Source organism: Solanum dulcamara, chromosome 3 (genome assembly GCF_947179165.1).
Source record: "Solanum dulcamara chromosome 3, daSolDulc1.2, whole genome shotgun sequence".
Taxonomy (NCBI): domain Eukaryota; kingdom Viridiplantae; phylum Streptophyta; class Magnoliopsida; order Solanales; family Solanaceae; genus Solanum; species Solanum dulcamara.
The window spans coordinates 78936599-78955334 of record NC_077239.1 but is presented as its reverse complement, the minus strand read 5'-3'; the positions used below and the strand labels follow the sequence as shown (position 1 = coordinate 78955334).

The 18736-nt window shown below is 29.4% G+C and overlaps 1 protein-coding gene across 1 annotated transcript; it reads left to right on the top strand.

Moving 5' to 3' along the window:
* The first annotated feature begins 16485 nt into the window (after positions 1–16485).
* On the top strand, positions 16486–17745 carry LOC129881863 (uncharacterized). The gene has a single exon (XM_055955973.1). It carries the CDS (start codon positions 17008–17010, stop codon positions 17482–17484), a length of 477 nt encoding a protein of 158 aa, XP_055811948.1. The 5' UTR covers positions 16486–17007; the 3' UTR covers positions 17485–17745.
* The last annotated feature ends 991 nt before the right edge of the window (positions 17746–18736 follow it).

Sequence of the window (18736 nt, the reverse complement as noted above, 5' to 3'; positions counted from 1 at the left end):
TCCGCAACTGATTTGAGCAAATGCATCAAGATCCAAAGGGCTTTATATATTTGGTGAAAAACTTCACTTTTCATGCTCTTACATTGATGATATATTTGTGCATTAAATTGTTTCAACTACTACCCGTTTGCCACATTCAAAGTTGGGATTCATGCATAATTATGACAACATGTTCTCGTTAATTGCTATATTATCTGTTCATCATAAGAAAACAATTTTCATCTTGATTTGAAACAAACCATTTTGCTTTCAGACCAACAAGGTCAAACATTATTTCATTGGTCCATGGAATTCAATGTTAGAAACAAAAATTGTCTGCCTAAAATTGCACACAACGTTTTAGAAGTAGTGATTTATTTCATTTTGCATTAAAGGCTAGAATTTCTCTTATTGATATAGTTGAATGTGTTTAAATGGGCAACACGGTCCGCCTAAAAAATATTTACACAATCAAATTACTGGCACAAGATAATTAAGTATTAGTCAATTTTTTTTAACAACTGGGTAATCTAATATAAATGCATAAGCAAATACTGAATTTAATTCAACATTTTAAGTTCTTAGCATTTAACTCATTTTAATTTTAATTATATAGGTTCATATCTAATATATATTACAATTTTAATAAATTATATGTAAATTTATGTATAATTTTCGTCAAAATACTGAATTTAAATAAATCAGGAATTACAACACTACATCCACCTCGGTATAAACGGTATTTGACTTACTAGCACAAAAGTTAAACTACATTAATAGTATAAAAAAGTTATGTATACATTAAAATACTAATAAATTAATGTGATTTTGAGTTTGTTCGCACCACAAAAATTAATTCTGGGTTCTAAATTTGACAGCAGTAGTGGCTTTTGTTAATGTTTCATCAATTTGAATTCTCACTTAATTTAATATTTTATGGTTGTTGTCAGCTAAGATGCTAATATATAACTTCTTGATTTCTTCAGCTCCCTTCGTTTAAAATTATCTATTGTATATCTTTCATATAATGGTGCTTTAATTTGTATTCATCTTTTTCTAGCTTATTTTATTTCAAAATACAATGGATTGATATAGTGCGATGGATGAAATTCCTTTGTTCTTAATGAGATATTTCAGATTTAAGAACAAGAAATAAAGAAGCCTCTGGTAGAAACTCATTTAATGGGTCATGGATACAACAAATTTGGATTAATCTGACCAACATTTTTGTATATATAATAGATGGTTAAAAAGAATGTTGTAGTTGAAATACTGCAATAAAAAATTATAATTAGCCCATAAATTCCATCTAATTATATTTTTATTTCATAATAAATTTTTGTGAAAAGAAACTTTTTAGTTCAATTGGGAAATTCACATTTGTTCTTTTCTGTTAAATTGTGTCTTAGGGCTAATTCACACTCCAAAAGCTAGCTTAAAAGGGGATGATTGACCAAGCATTATAAGGAGTTCACCCATTTTATTAACCACCAATGTAAACTTTTTGTCATTCTTTAACATTTTCTAACAGAACTAATATGTTTATTCTTTTTTTATTTGAGATATGTTTACTTAACTAATTTTCAATTCAAATACTTCAAGAAGATCCATAAATTCTTTCATGGAGATCAAATTCAAATCATCTTAACTAGTTCGAGAAATATATCATTAACGGCCATCGAATAACGATGGAGGTCAAATCCAAAATCATCCTAGTTCGAGAAACATGCAATGACTCTCGAATCAAGGAGAAAATTCAGAAAAAAGAATTAAGAAAGAAACAGAATTGTACCCGCAATTTCTATCAATAAAATATTCTTGTTTCTTAAAAAAAAAAACTAATTTTCAATAATTTGAGTGAGATCATTAACCCTCTTTTTTTTTTTTTTTTCATATGATGGCGCTTTAATTTGTATTCACCTTCTTTTGTCTCTTTTAAATTTTAAAATATTATCATATGGCTTATCATCGAGGAATGTGATGGAATAAGATGGGGATTCAAAATTTATAATTCAATATTTTTAATAATTAGATTCTTACTACTGAATGCATCACAATTTTAAAATTATGAGTTCAATATTTAATTAATCTTTATTAATTTTAAATAAATTTTTATATTTTAATTTTTTAAATTAATTTTTACATATATTTTATATATTTTATTTAAAATATTGGGTTTACTTTAGTTATTTTTATTCTCTATTCTTCTTTGGGTGAGATCTCTCTATTTTTAAGTTTAATCAGCAAGGTCTCGAATTTGAGTCTTAAAAATGAAGAAATCTCTAGTAGCTAGCAAACCTTTTCTTAAATGGACATTTCTTGACACAAATTTGAATTAGTCAAACTAGCAATTTTTGGATAATATATAGTTTTAAAAAAATAGTTTAAATTCTTCAATGAAATTAGTTCCAAAACTCCATCTAGATCGATCATCTTTTAAGATGGGTATAATTGCATAATAAATTTTCAACGAAAAGAATTTATTTTAGTCCAGCAGTAGGGAAATTGATATTTGTATTAATTGTCACGTTTCACTTTTCGAAAATTAATTTAACTAATTTTCAAAATTAATGGTCATAATTTACGTAATTTAACTCTCGAGAAGCAAAATGTAGCAACTAACACAACTAATTATGAACAGGGAAGTATATGTAAAAAAAAAAAAAAAAAGACAACTAAGAAGTAATTGCATATAGTTACATCAAAATCACCAGTAGTGTGACTTAAGACAACCTGATTCTTTCTGCTTGTTATTTATTTAAGGGGAAAATGTCAAAAATGTTTTTAGACTATTTAAATTGAATAAAAATATTCTTCATTTATAGTTTGGTCCAAGAATGTCTTTGCTGTCAATACTTTGTTCAGAATTATCCTTAATGTTATTTAATGGGTCAAAATATCCCTATTGTTATAAAATGGGTCAAAAATACTCTTTTACGAATAAATATATCCTTTTTTTAAAACAAAATCTTGTTCCTTATAAAAACATTACTTTTAAGAAACTCTATTCTTTTTAAACCACTTTAAGTAATAAAAATGTAGAAAATTATTTTATTCTTCGTAATCTCATTTTATCAATTAAAAAAGAATAATTTCATGCACTCTAAGTTTTAACGGGTAACATATGTCATATATATAAGATCATAATCAATCATTAATTTTTATTAAAATAACTATAAAAAATAATTATACTAAAATAAGAAATATTTTTAAATTTTAACTTTTTTTGATTGAAATAGAATAAACATTTGCTAATAAAATAAATATTAATAGGAAAAAATGTGTTTAAAAGAAAATAAATAATATATTTATTTGAAAAGGGGCATTTTTAACCCATTAAATAAAAATAAATAATATATTTATTTGAAAAGGGGCATTTTTAACCCATTAAATAACAATAAGGACATTTCTGAACCAAAATATTAACGACAATAATATTTTTAAATCAAATTATAAATAAAAGACATTTTCATTTATTTTAAATAGTTTAGATACATTTTTAATTTTTTCCCTTTATTTATTTATTTACTTTACATTTTCCAGCTCTCAACAGCAAACATTGACTTTCTGGTGCTAAAATAAAGACAATCACCAATTATTTTCTTTTTGTGTACCAATTGGAGAGTTGCAAAAAATGCTTTGCACTTTTTTATGGGTTTCTTTACTCTTTTCATTCTTTCATTTTTACTTCTTCTATTTATTAACTCAATTTATTTAAATTAATTTAAGCTTCCTATTTAACACTCCAAAACTAAAGTAATTGGAACTAGTACTATCTAACTTCATTCAAAGAAAGATAAAAGTTGATTTTTTGTGAATCTAAAGGGAAGTGATTTCTAAATATATTAAATGTCCTTAATATATTAGGCCCTATGAGTCATTGACTAATAATTAATTCAATAGTGCAACTACTTAATTCCCCTTATAAATTAAAAATGTTCATTTTTCTTTTTATACAAAATGTATATAAATGGAAGAAAAGAATATTAATTTATTTGAAAAGTGGGAAAAATTGAAAACCCACTGAATAATTTATATTGGTGGAAGCAAATGATCACATGGCATGGAAGGTCAAGAATAAAGGTCACGTTAGTCATGAGATCCTACTAAAATAATTTTATGGCATTGCTGTCTAGTGTATATTATTTTAGTCTAGAATTCGAATTTTGATTATGCAATCATCTATCTATAAAGAATTATATACACATCATAATCTGATCTAGATCAATGTATTGGTGGTGATTTTTTGACCACATATAATATAATATATACAATAGAAATAAAATTATAGTGAGCAAGTTATCTAGTTTTATCCAGCAAAATAAATCTGATCCTTTATTTCAAATTAAAATTTTCAAAATCAATTATCTTTTCAAATAAGATTTGAACCTATGATCAATCGATTAATAATTCATAGCTTTGTACAATCAATGGGTTAACGATCGATCAATGTGTCGCTGAGTTATGTCACTCAGATGACAATCTTATAAAGTTCGATTTTTGTCACCAACCATGACCAATATGAGCTACTCCAAGTAAATATAATACTTGCTTCGGTTAATATTATATATTTTTTAAAAAATTATACACATTTAAAGAAAAGTATTTAATCACGTCAATTATGAGTGCATTTGTCTAAATCATTCATCATCTATCTTTAAACGCCTCATCTAATTAATACCCCACCCCCTTGGTTTAGAAAAAAATGATCTAGAAAAATAGTATGCATACTTGAAAGGCATTATTTTTTATTTTTTTTAAGGTTTTCTGGAAGGGGATTCAATGAATAAGCTAAAGGAGCATTGAGGTGGGTGAAACCTGACCTCTGCATTACAAAACTAGTAGTGATGGCACATCCTTACTCTCTAACTTATCAAAATAAAAGAAAGAAAAAGGAGGAGGGCTGCTCCTCGTCACATAAGCTTACAAAAAAATTCTAGAATCCATAAAACTAAAAGCAACTAAACAAAATTTAGCCAGGGTCGAATATGAAGTTGCCCTTCTTCACTCGAATTCTAATGTTGGGCTTGCCAACTACATCATTCTTCAAGGTGGATGCAATCTTAGAAGGAAGATTTATAGCCTCAGTGAAGAAGGTAGTTGTTTTGCACTGTTCAGCCACATTGACGAGCAAATCAGCCGTAGTGTTACCTTCTTTGAAGGTGTGAGTGAAAGAGAAATGACCAAGTGAACTCATGGATTGAATTTGTTTAATATCATCTTTGATATGCCAAAAGGGGTTGATCGTACTTTTAACCATCAGAATAATTAAGAGAGAGTCAGATTCAACGGTAACTCTGTGAAAATCATAATCTAGACATCATCTCAGACCAGTTTTTAGAACTAGAGCCTCAGCCGAATTATTTAAACAAAAACCAAAATAGGCACTAAAAGCCATAATCATTTGTCCAACATGATCCCTAAGAACTCCTCCACCTCCGGCACTTCCAGGATTCCCTTTGCGACAACCATCCACATTCATTTTTAGCTCATTATAGTTTGGTCTCATCCATTTCACCAATTCAATTTCTAGCTTTGGTGTGATGTGATCTATGATATGAGAGATGTTGATAATAGAAGGTGAGAGTGGAAGCTCTTGAAATTGAGAATTAGGGACTATTCAATAATTTTTAGGTGGAATGACCTACGAGACTTTTGTACTTGACTCCGTTTCAGTTGGACCCTTCTACTTATTACTTTGTCAACTGAGCCCTTAAACTCATCTAAACACAATATTTTAAACCCCTCTGACCATTGACTGACCTTATGTGGCCACTCTCCTCTTCCTCCTCAACACACACTTCTCTTTTGCTGCAAATCAGCCCCCCACTCTAACCACTTCGTTTGCCCCCACTCCTAACCCTTTTAAGTTTTTAATTTTTAGTCTAAAAATATTAAAATCATTATTTGTGTTAGTTGACTTTAAAGAAGAGATATAGGTATGGGTTACGGGAAGGGAGATTGATATTTATTGAAAAATTGAAAACTCCATTGATAAAGTTAGAAAAAGCTTGAAGAGCAATAAATGAGTTTTGAGAATTTGTGAAATTGATTCAAAATTGCGATTGAGGTTCAAACCCATTATTTGTGTTAGTTGACTTTAAAGAAGAGATGTAGGTATGGGTTACATGAAGGTTGATTGACGGATATTGAAAAATTGCAAACTCCATTGATAAAGTTAGAGAAAGCTTGAAGAGCAATAAATGAGTTTTGAGAATTTGTGAAATTGATTCAAAATTGTGATTAAGGTTCGTTGGATTTGCGTTGGTGAATTTGTAGTTAAATTTTCAAGTAAAATGGGAAAGAATTTCATCTATCTAACATCTTCATATTTGCTCACAAAGTGAGCAAATATGAAGAACATGCCTTAGAATTTTTCAGATATTGTAAAAGTGCCCTAATTGATTTTTTTTATTTATTTTTTTAACATGTAATTCACACGTGTCATTAAAAAATGACGTGGAATTTCATGTGTGCTCGATTTTAGAACACACACACTAATCATATGAAAAAAAGGTTTAAAATATTGTGTTCAGATAAGTTTAAGAGTTCAGTTGACAAAGAGATAAGTAGAAGGGTCCAACTGACAAACGGACCCAAATATAAGGGTCTACCAGGTCATTCCGCCTAATTTTTATAAGGCATCATCTTATGAATATTCAGATCAGCTTGTATAAACCTCGACTATTCAATAATTTTTGCAATTGATATTATATTTTAGCGGTGAGAAAACAAATATTTATTTCAAGAAGACAACTATCTATTCATGATCCATTAAAAAGAAATCAATACGTGTCTCTGATGGAGTCTAACATCGTATGTAGAGCGCCCAAGCGCTTTTTAGGCCATGGTCACAATGGAAAAGCAAAACTCTATTTTTAGGAAATTGCGCACCATAACCTCGTACTTCCTGAGTGAAAGTCCCTAGATTTGTAGGCAAGGAGCTACCGCAGGAAGTAAGCTTCAACTGTAACTTTAAACCTTGTCTGTTATTTAAACCTTCTGTGGCACATGGTTACAACTGTTTGGCATATGATAATAAATACCATACTTCTTTATAAATGGAATTGTAAAAAAAGGGGGGAAATAAATGCAGCTATTATCTAATTCACTGCACCTTTAAAAAAAAGCTGTGCAGGATTTTTTTTAATACTAATAATTTACCTTAGGATACTTTGGCCATCTTTACTACTTATGTTTGTCATTACTTTTTTTTCCCTTAGTTATTCTCATCACATTTCTTAATTTTTGTATTTCTCAAGTCCGTTTTGAAAATTACTTTTATGGTATCGGAGGTCTTTCGAAATAACTTTTCTACTTTATAAAAGTTAAAATAAAATATACATACATTTCATTCATCGATTCCCATATCTCACTTGTAGTATCATTCCGAGTATGTTCTTTTGTTGTTTATCTTCTGTGGTGGCCGGTGGGAAAAATGTGACTTCCCTTAGTTGTAGGGCTGGTTATTGGATGGATCAGTTGAATAATTATGTTAAACGGTTTGGCTTATCGGATATCATATTTTAAATATATTAATTCACTAGCCAACTAATAAGCTATCGGTTGGTTTGGTATCGGATTAGTAATTAACGGACGGTCATCAGGTGGTTTACTGGCTCAATCGTTTCATGCTCTCTTTACTTTCACTCAACAATATATTGATCTCGCATCAAACAAAATAATTTTTCTAGCCCTAGTTAATCTGGTAATTGTGTAACTTTAAATCACAATGAGAAACATATGAAAGTCTAAATTTCGAGGGTGCATGCACATAAAAATTTATTTAACAAATATACTTAGAGTAAAAATATAACTACAATAATTCTTAACTGATTAACAATTTACCCAATAAGAAAATTGAGCGCCCCCACACCGATAAACCGTTAACTATAAAATTTTGATCCTTTGACAACCATTAATTCAAAAATTCAATATTAATAAGCCAATTTTATGATTATTTTATCAATTATGATTCGATTTTGAACTGAATTGACTATATCTTCTTGGATAAGCTATTTTTAACCACACGTTTTAATACTTTGTGTTTTCATCCACATAAAATGCTACCTTGCTTGTATCGCTCTTGTCATTTTTCATCCATTTACTCAATGAAAATCTTACACGAAACAATTAACCCAAAATAGCTGATCTCATTAGTAAAACGACTCTCAATTTAGATATATTAAGTATACTTTTTAAATTTTCAGTGGGGTGGGGGTGGGGGTGGGTTCAAAAATGAAGATTTTAGCCTTTCACATTTTTAGGGGTCGTTTTGTTCGAAGATAAGTAATGCAGGAATTGTAAATAGAGAAACTATTTATGTGGTCGTTAGTAATAGAGAAATTGTTATATGATTAATTAAGAATGTATAAATTGGAAGACAACAACTTCTCACTTTAATTAAATACATTTTTGTCTCCCTAATCTCGCATAATTAATACATATATTCTTATTTTATATTCTATCAAACATAAAATAATACATAAATTTATGCATAATTAACTTATATGATATTATTCACAAGAGGATGTTTTCAACCAAAAGATATATAAGATATGTTGAATTTATTTTTTATTTTTTTACAAATTTTAGTCGGTATATAGTGTATAATATGTATATAGTCAGTGAATATAAATTTATTGTGCACTTGTTATATACTGATTATTAAATATAAGCCGACAATAATAATATTTAACTATTACGACTATGCAAGTGAAATTATTTTTAGCCAACCGACTAAAAATATTAAGATCCCAATTCCCAAATATTATTGCATTTAATTATTATTGTTTAAAAGTCAAATAGTCACCATTACAAGTATCCATCACTTGTGATGCTAATAAAGAGATGACAATTGTGTTAATGTGAAAAGGCATATATATTTGTAGAAGAAATTTCATTTTCTTGGTAGAAAAATTGTACAAAGTACCAACTCCTTTCTTATTTTGAAGACCTTTCGAAAATCTCCTCATTGGGAGTCTCTTTCAAAATTAATACATGTTGTTTCCCTTAATTTTTTCCATCGGTATTGTATTCGATATTTATATTAGAATTTGGCTAAATTTGAATTCGCACAATATTAGATATTCTACTAAGATTGAATTTGTGCATTGCAAAATTCATTTCTAGGTACGATGCTTTTAACAGAATTTTCTCAATTTCTAGAAATTCAAACTTGAGACCTCTGATTAAAGATGAAGGAATTTCAATTTTCAACCATCCCACCATAATCCATATTGATAATAATATTAATATTTGTTACATGTTCATGAATATTGTGATGGTAAAAGTTTATCTATATTGGATTAATAGATATATGATATGTGTTTGCATATGCATCTTTTTTTTCCACTTAATTAATTTACTTAATCATGATAAGTTAATATAAAAAGGTGTAAATATTCAGTACGAGTGTGTTATTACAAATCTTTCAATTTACTTTTTCCTATTATAGAAAAAGAAAATTGTTTATCTGTTTTACGTTCTGAAAACTTCTTTTCCCAAAAATAGAAATACGTTTGGAAATTGATTCTTTATTTAATTATGCTTTACGTATTTCCTAATTAAGAGTACTACTACTTAGTGATTACCATTAGGGCAAAACTTTCTTTAATTAGTTCAAAAAAAATATTGTCGCATATAAAGTTACAAATTTCAGATAAATACGGATATGAAGTTAGTAATAAAATATCAAAAGTTAAGTATATTGTTTGTGCAAGAAAATTTTAGATATTCCGATATTTTTATTTGAAATTTGACTTTACGTATTTGGACTTTGATGATTCATTAATTTCATTTTACTCATAATTACCTCGTTCATTCGATACACCTAATTTAATATATTGCTTTTCAATAAAAGCTATTCAAAATTAAATAAAAAACTATGAAATTTTGTCGAATGGCTACAAGTTAAATAATCTTATTAAAATGATTATAGCTTAAATAGAAATTTAGCTACCAGATGCAATTTCTACAACTCCAAGACTTGAAGTTGACCGACGGAGACATAAAATGGGCTCAATTTAATTAGTAACTGGGCCAACAGCCCAATCTACTGCATTATCTTGTGTTAAATAGAACTTATGGGTATTTTACTTAAATCTCATAGTGAAAAGGCTCAATTATAATTTATCCAGACTTTTTTGGTAATTATCCGAATTTCCTCTTTTTTCCAGATTTATGATACATACGAATGACACTGATAGATCGCGATTTGATACATAAGTCTTTTTCATGATACATCGCTAGTTGATACAAACCAAACATTGTAATATCAATAAAACTTATTAATCAGCTTATAACACCTAATATATATGAACACAACAAAAATAACAGTAAAACTTATGTTTTACTGATACATTTTGTGTTTGGTTTGTATCAACTAGTGATGTATCATGAAAATAACTTATGTATCAAATCACGATGTATCAGCATCATTCCTATGTATCAGAAGATAGATTTTTAATTTGTTTTATAAATTATAGGGAATAATTGAAAATATAGGAATACAAGGTGTATAATTTGATAATTTATCCAACACAGGTTTCTTTTGGCTCCTGAGGAAGGACGATGAATAGGCGATACATCATTTTTGTTGGTATGTATGTTTTTCTTTCACTTGTGATTAGATTCATTCAGTGTAAAATTAAATAGTCGTTCTATTATATCAAAGTATGAAAGTTTGAAGTTCTAAACCCATCTCACGTGTCGTTTTAATAGGTGAATAATCCAACCCTTGAAACATGCTATAGTCTTAGGTGACAAAGAATCGACACTGATGTGCCAATTTTTTTTGTCGATGTGAGCTCTTGGGGATGATCAACTTGTCATTTTTGTAGTAACTTTTATCTATTGATCGACGATCGTTTCACTCGGTAACATTGGATCACTAAGACTAACTTTCGTCCTTGCTAAATGGGTGAATTTTGCAGTCAAAATTCCTTATGCCTTTGTAATCGAGAGCCAATATACGCTCAATCGCGAAAAACCCTTTCAAATCTCTGTTACTTTTTGAAAGGAAACACTCCGTAAAAATTGTTTATCTAAGACTATCCCTTGGCCCGACCCTTAGATTTAGTTCTCTGACATTCATTTCTCAAAATTCCTTTCTTTTTATGCTTTTATGGAACAGCAAACCATATTAGGAAACTTCATAAAGACATTTAAGCACTTTGGTTGTCACATCTCCCTTTTTAGAGGAATCAATTATGAGGTGAAAATAATTGATTTCTGGTAGGTAGTACCTACATGCTACAGTAGCTTAGCTCAAATTTTTGGTAATTAATTAGAAAGTTGGTCTAAAGTTTGATTAATTGTCATCAGAATAGTTCGACATAGAACATGTAAAGGATTAATTGATGGGATAATTTTGATACTAATTGTAACATAGAAAAGTTAGGTAAAAGGATTTAACTTATGTACAAGGTAAAAAAATATTTATTTAATATGATATCGGTTGATTTTTCAGATATGATTGTAAATTAATTTGAGATTATTGTAATCTGTAAAAATTCATAAATTTTAAATTTTGAATTCGTCTCCGAATCTATGGTTAATTACTTATCTTGTTTTAAAGAAAATTGCAAAACAAATCTAATCCATTATTTGCTTCTGATCAATTGCGTAATCAGTAAATCACTTTAATTTGATTGTGAAAGTGTAACCTTCTATAGCTGGAGGATATTTTTAGAGTTGTCCCTAGTCTAATTCAAAGTCACAGCTATAATATGGTAGTAGTAAATTTTATCATTAAATGATTTAAAGTAGGGTTAGGTCGGTTCGGTTCAATTTTGAAGTTTATTAGTTTGACTTATTGGTTATTGGTTAATAGACATACTAAAATGTTATAGAACCATTAAGAAATTGACTTATCGATTATTGATCATTATTTATCGGTTTAACCGTTAAGATTTGATACAAAAAACCCATTAAAAATCACTTAGAAACAAGGTGACAAACCAAATGAACCATGCACATGAGTTAATAAATTGCGTTTTGCTCAAAAGCAAATGTAAAACATTGTATAATAACCAAGAGTTTGAGACAGCAAAAAATAAAAGTATGAAAGCTAAACCCTGCGTGAAGGACTTTATACACTACAACAACAACAACAACAATCCAGTGAAATCCACATCGTGATATTTATAATAAATATAAATTATTACGTTACTATCAGGTTATCTGTTAGCCCGTTAAGAAAAAACCTTAAATCGTTAAGAACCGATAATCCGATAATAATAAAAAATTAAATCCATTACCAAAACCACTAAACCAATATCTCATTATTAATAAACCAATAAATTTTTTTCAGTTCAATTTTGAACAATCCTAATTTAAAGGCTTTTTTTGCTTTTCTTTTATAAAACTTAAAATTTGACTTACATTTGTTAATTTTTTCTTTTCAAATGAACCTATTATATATGGTCATTTTTAATGGAGCAACGAACAGGAATTATTTAGTAACGGAAGATATATGTATTTATAGAATTATTTTATAGTATAAATTTAATATAATATATGATTAATTAAGTGATGAAGCTATTAACCAATATGTTAGGAATACTCCTTTCGTTCATCTTTACTTGTTCATCATATTAAAAATGTATTTTTATATTTTAATTATTTTATTTTTATTAATTATTTATGGTGGGGAAATTGTAATGAAACAATTTTGAATTTAACAATCTCATAATCGTTGTTGTGGTCAATTAAAACTTTAGTAGGTAAATATTGTTATTTTTACAAATTATGAAAATTGAATTAAATAAATTTCGTTTTAGTCCTTAAATATAAAAATAGGGTATTGAAGTTTCGAAAAAGAATAAGCACAGGAGTGTGATGATAAAATATTCTCTAAAGATAGATTTAGCACATAGAGATTTAGTGAATTTGAAAATAAAGAAAGGTATGATATTAAAGGCAAAAATAAGTTTGTTTGGATATCAAACATCAACAATGACTTTCAAGGATAAATTGATTGAGACAATCAAATTGTGAAAATCATTTAATGAAAAAAGAAGCAAATTTTCATCTGTATTTTTCTTGATTTTTTACCCTATTTTACTCTTGGTTGGTTGGGAAATAAATTATTCCGAAATAATTATTGTGGAATTAGTTATTACACTCTTCACGTGGAATAAAAATAATAGTACAATCTTAAGATAATTGATCTCAAGATAAGTCATCTGGCGATTTTGTCCAATGCAAACATGAGATAAACTCATCCTAAAAATCTCGAAATTCGTTATATCTTATCCCTCGTATCAAACGTGCCATTATTATATACTCAATTCATTTTAGTTTATTTGTCTTATTACTATTTAAATAGTTAATGGATATTTGTTTACCATAAATTTTTTCAAATATATTCTAAATATTTTGCATTGAACTGTTGCGCCTTACATTTTATGTAGTTTTTAACTATGTAAATTTTATTTCAAAAAAATTAAAGATTATATATCTGAATTCTCTCTAACATTAGTAAATTTGACTTTCACACTTCAAATCAGGTCAAACAAATTAAAATAAAGAGAGTAATTACTATCCATTGAAGTTATAGTAACGACAACTATAAATCATTACGTGGGTAAAAACTTTTTGATCGATCTAAAAATGATAAAATTGTTGGAAAAATGTAATTGTAGATTGGGTTGTGCAGTTTACGTGCTTGATAAGTTTAGTGAGATGACAGTACATGCTTAGCCAACGAAGCCCGTAATGACAAGGCCCGTTAGGTTTCATCATTTGCATTTAGGTCCTCCACTCTTAACTCTTATATAAGACATCTATTTGTCTCTTTGACGCCGTTACAACAAGATATAGTGAGGCTAATATCGTACAACAAGATATAGTGAGGCTAATATCTCATTGACGAAATATTCCGTTTGTCTACTTGTCTATCGTTCGAGAAGACTCAAATAGGTACTTCATTCGATCTTAATAATCTTTAATTATTTTATATCCTATTATCATGTTTGATCTAAAATTTTGTTAGGTTAATTATATAACAAAATCCCATTTTTATAAACTTTGTTATGAAAATGTTGCAATCAGATGGGCCACACCTTCAAGAAACCAACATTTTAGGAGGACCTCATCTCATGTGATTGGCATGTTATCCCTATTTTATTTTTTTTATTATTTTTGTCTCTTTAGGGAAGATGTACTTTTATTTGAAAACTGGAAAAACTAAAGGAAATGAAAATAAGTAAACGAAAAAATTGATTTTATTTCCTCTTTGATTTTAGAAAAGAAATTCATTTAAAAAAATATACATCTTTCAAAGAATCAAGATAAGAACTAGAAAATCACTCACATGAAAAATGTTGTCACTTCATTGTTGTGCTAAAGTTCATGCTTCTTTCCCCTTCAATAATATTATTCTTTTTTTTTTCTTAGCAATGACAAAGAAAATATTTTTTTAACAAAATTTAACATTATATTTGGTGAGGTAAAGCATGACATGAAACGAAACAATTCAAGTCAAGGTGACACAATTTATATCACATTATTATTAGATCATTCTTTTTGTTATATAAAATGGATTAGATTGAGTTGAAGGCACAAATTCAGCAGAATTCAGTAATTCTAATTTAAATTGCGTGTTTATATTAAATTATTAATTTAATTTTACTCTTTTAATTAGAGATAATAGTTTTTGAATTTGGGTCACATGTTTTTCCTTTTTTTTTTAAATTTTTTTTTACATCACGTGAAGTATTACCCACTAACTTTAGTAAATTATTCTTTTCTTATGGAACCTAACTACCTTTTTTATTTTCAATTGATGGTTGGTTTATTTTTATTCCTTTTTTTTGTTTACCTTTTTTAGCACACCAAGAAGAAACTTAAAACATTTTGAATCGACAATTGTTTGACTAATAAAAGGATTGCTTCATATTCTCTTAATCCTAAATAGCATAGCGAATAAATCCTATAATCTTTTTATTTATTTAAACAATCAAAGAGTTCTTTTAGGAAAATAACAATTATTTTTATTATCGATTTAATCATCTGAAAAGCATTATCTACAAAAAAATTATTTATTCTCGAGGCTCCCCCCATTCCACCCCATGTTTAATCATATTTGGAAAGCAAATCCATATCTATAATGAATTAATTTGTCTATTCCAGGGGATTTCTTTCCCCCGAAATTAATCACTTAGAAATTCTCAAAAGTAAAAAAAGAGCAGTGCGGTGTACTAAAACTCCCGCTATGCGCGGGGTCCGGGGAAGGGTCTGACCACAAGGATCTATTGTACGCAGCATTACCTTACATTTCTGCCAGAGGCTGTTTCCAAGACTTGAACCCGTGACTTCCTGGTCACATGGCAGCAACTTTACCAGTTATACTCAGAAATCAGATTTCGATGCATTATAAAGATTGTTTTCATTATGATTCCTTTCTCATGAGATTTATAAAAATTTTGCAACTATTTTTGTTAGTTTTATTTAAATTATAACATTTCGTAGAAGATTATTCCACATACTAATTAAATCCATCACACCAAGACAACAAATATTTGACAAAGATTGTAAATGTTTGATTACTTATTACAATCATCATAAAATAACAAATCCATAAATTTTTAGACCTTTCTCTTCCACCCATTTTCCTCTTTTCCCTTTCCCAATTACTTTCATGACATATTCCATAAAAAATCCTTTTACCTTCCAATTACCACCATATTGTATAGTGATTATATAAAAATTATACGCTATTAATACTTACATCAACGACAATAATTAAGTCAGAATCTCAAATAAATCCCAACTAAATTAGATTGTATTTAACCAAATCACTTTAATCTACCATATCCAAGTTATACATTATAACGAGAATACATATTTCGTAACTATGATCAAGCGATATTAACCCTCGTTTTGTAATACACTGAATATATTATTGGTTTATACGTAACAAATGTAATCTAGATTTTATTTTGAGTATTTATTTATTAAAATCTTCATCATTTATTAATTGACTTGAACTCTACTAGAGTAGTTTTTTTCCAATAAGAGAAAACAAAAGACCCCAATTTTTATTTATTTGTATAAAACCCCCATTAATTTTTACAAAAATAAAAAAGAGTATCAAAATCCTGACCTCCAAGGGCAATGCTAAAGACACGGAGCTAGCACCGCTGGCTCTATACCAGATGTTCTAATTTCTATTATACTCAACAGCATTACCCTTAATTTCTTCATTATATTACAAAAATACCATATCCCTTAATTATTTCTTAATTCCAAAAATATCCATCATCTTTCAATTCCCAAAACACCCTTATAGCAGCAAAAACATCAGGACCCTGCACAAACTCCTTTATCTATTTCAAAACACGCCGGACCTTACAGTCATTTCGCACAAATGCCTTAATCTATTTCAATCCGTTAAACCCAATGGCATTATAGATATTAATAAGCAAAACCAAGGGTAGGTTTATTAACTATATATATATATATATACACACTTGTGTCCCTTTTCAGTTTCTTTTCCTCTATATAAATCTTTCATTTCCCCAAAGTCTCTCTTCTCTCCCTCTCTATCTTTCTCCGGTTTAATTCTTCCTCTTCCACGGCGGAGCCACCGCTTAAACCACCGTCCGTACATCGAAATCCACCGTTCTTGCCGGAATCCGGCGATCGTTATCTAGATCTTTTTCCGACTTACTGTCGAACTCACTCCCTTCCTTTCTTCCTCTCAACACAAACCCTTTTTTTCTTCCATTTTTTCCAGTAATTTCTCTTCAATTTTTACTGTATTTTAAATTTGAAAAAGAAAAAGAAATATTTTATTTTTATTTCTTCTCTACCCAACGAGAAATGTACCTATTCGAGTGAATTTACTTTTCTGTCCTTTTGCTTTATTTGCATCTTTCCAAACCCCATAATTCCTTAACCGTAACTTCACCTTTTTCCTTTTTTATCGCTTTTTTAGCCAAGTTTTTATTTTCTTTTTTTTTGTGTGTGGTGACGTGGCATGCAGTAGATTAAGATTGGCAAATTTGGAAACGGACGGCTAAGATGAATTATCATCACTCACGTCGAATCTTAACTCTTGAGGAGTCATCACGGAAGCGAAAAGACCGAGACACGTTTTATTCGTCTCCAAGACCGTCAAATCCACTAACGGCCGTTAGTAATGCTGTTACGACGTCGTTTATTAAACCTGACCCGAAGAAGAAGTGTCAAATGCCCAATCCACTTTTAGCCGGGTACATGGCTTATGAGTATTTAACTAAAGGAACTCTATTGGGTCAGAAGTTTGACCCGGCTCGACCTAAGCCTGTTCCTCTGAACAACGCTTTAGCCGACTCGAAGAAGAGAAAATCGAGCCCGGAAGAGGTTGAGCCGGGTAGGAACGGGAAGTCGAACCCGAAGCTGAGGTCGAAGCCGCAGAATCAGAATTATATTGAAATAGCGAGCTTGTTGAGGAGTGATGGGACCCACATTCCTGGTATTGTCAATCCTACGCAGCTGGCGCAGTGGATTCAGATGTGACACCATACAAAAGGCGTAGGCGTGAGAGATGAGACGTGGCGGATTATCGTTGGGCCATGTTAGATGGAAGTGTAGAAAACGTTTGCAGGAAATTAATTATTCAAAAAATCATATGGTTTGTTGTTGTTTTGATTAATTACTTTGTTTATGTTGATTTGTTTTGATGAATTTTCTGTGTTGTTTAATTAGATGACTCATGAATGTTATGTGCTGGCTATTGATGGTCAGCGTCATATATAGTATCTTTGTTCATTTCTTTAATTCGTATTAATTCCTTTTATATTTTCATTGTGATATATATGTTATGTTGTTAATTAATTTGTCATGGTATTTTCATGATCATTTGGGATATGTATGTATGTATGTGTGTGTATACACCACTATATTCATGCATCATCGCATATGTGCATGCAAGAAAACACCATTATTGCATGGACGTGTAAGTGTGTCTTGGGGTGAGGGGCGTCCTGCGAGGGTGAGTTAATCCCAAAAATTCGTCCTCAGTTCAGATGATTCGGATGCCAGGCTGCAACTCATCTACGTAAATTCGAAAGCAGTAGTAATCGTCGGTTCAGTCATACGACAGTGAATTTGGCTTTAATCATAAGAAGTGGGTGCCGAGGCAGGACTAGCTAGTGACTGGAGGAGGGGGGTGGATTGTGAGACGAATTGCATGCATTACATTGGGACAAGGATGGAGCTATAGTTTTGTTTATGAATTTGATGGAATATAGTCCTAAACTAGACTTTTAAATAATTTATTTTAAACTCAATAAGGTGGAATTTTCAAAATTTTGGAATCTTTAAATTCAAAATCTTAGCGTCCTTTATCCTCGAGGCATTTATATATGTGGGAGAACAAATGGTTCCATGTTTTAGAAGCCTTATGAATATTTGAAAGAGAGCATAGAGTTTGAGCAACTCCATATTTTCTCATTTGGACTAAAGATAAATCTGATTTCTTTTCATATCTTCAATTTAGTAGATATATAGAGATATTCAATAAGTGTTAGTTACTATAGAAAAAAACCATGCCCTTTCCTTCGCTACACTAGGAAAATAAGCAATTCCTATTAGTATCGTCCAAGTTTATAGAATTGATTGTGTCATATGCAATGTTCATTTATTAATATCCATTGATTTAGATTCCTCCTCCCTTCTCAATTACGAAAAAGATCTCGAGGGACAGCCCCAAGCCCCACAAAGAATGGAAACATAATTTCATTCACTCTTCATTCTCTCTTAAATGTAT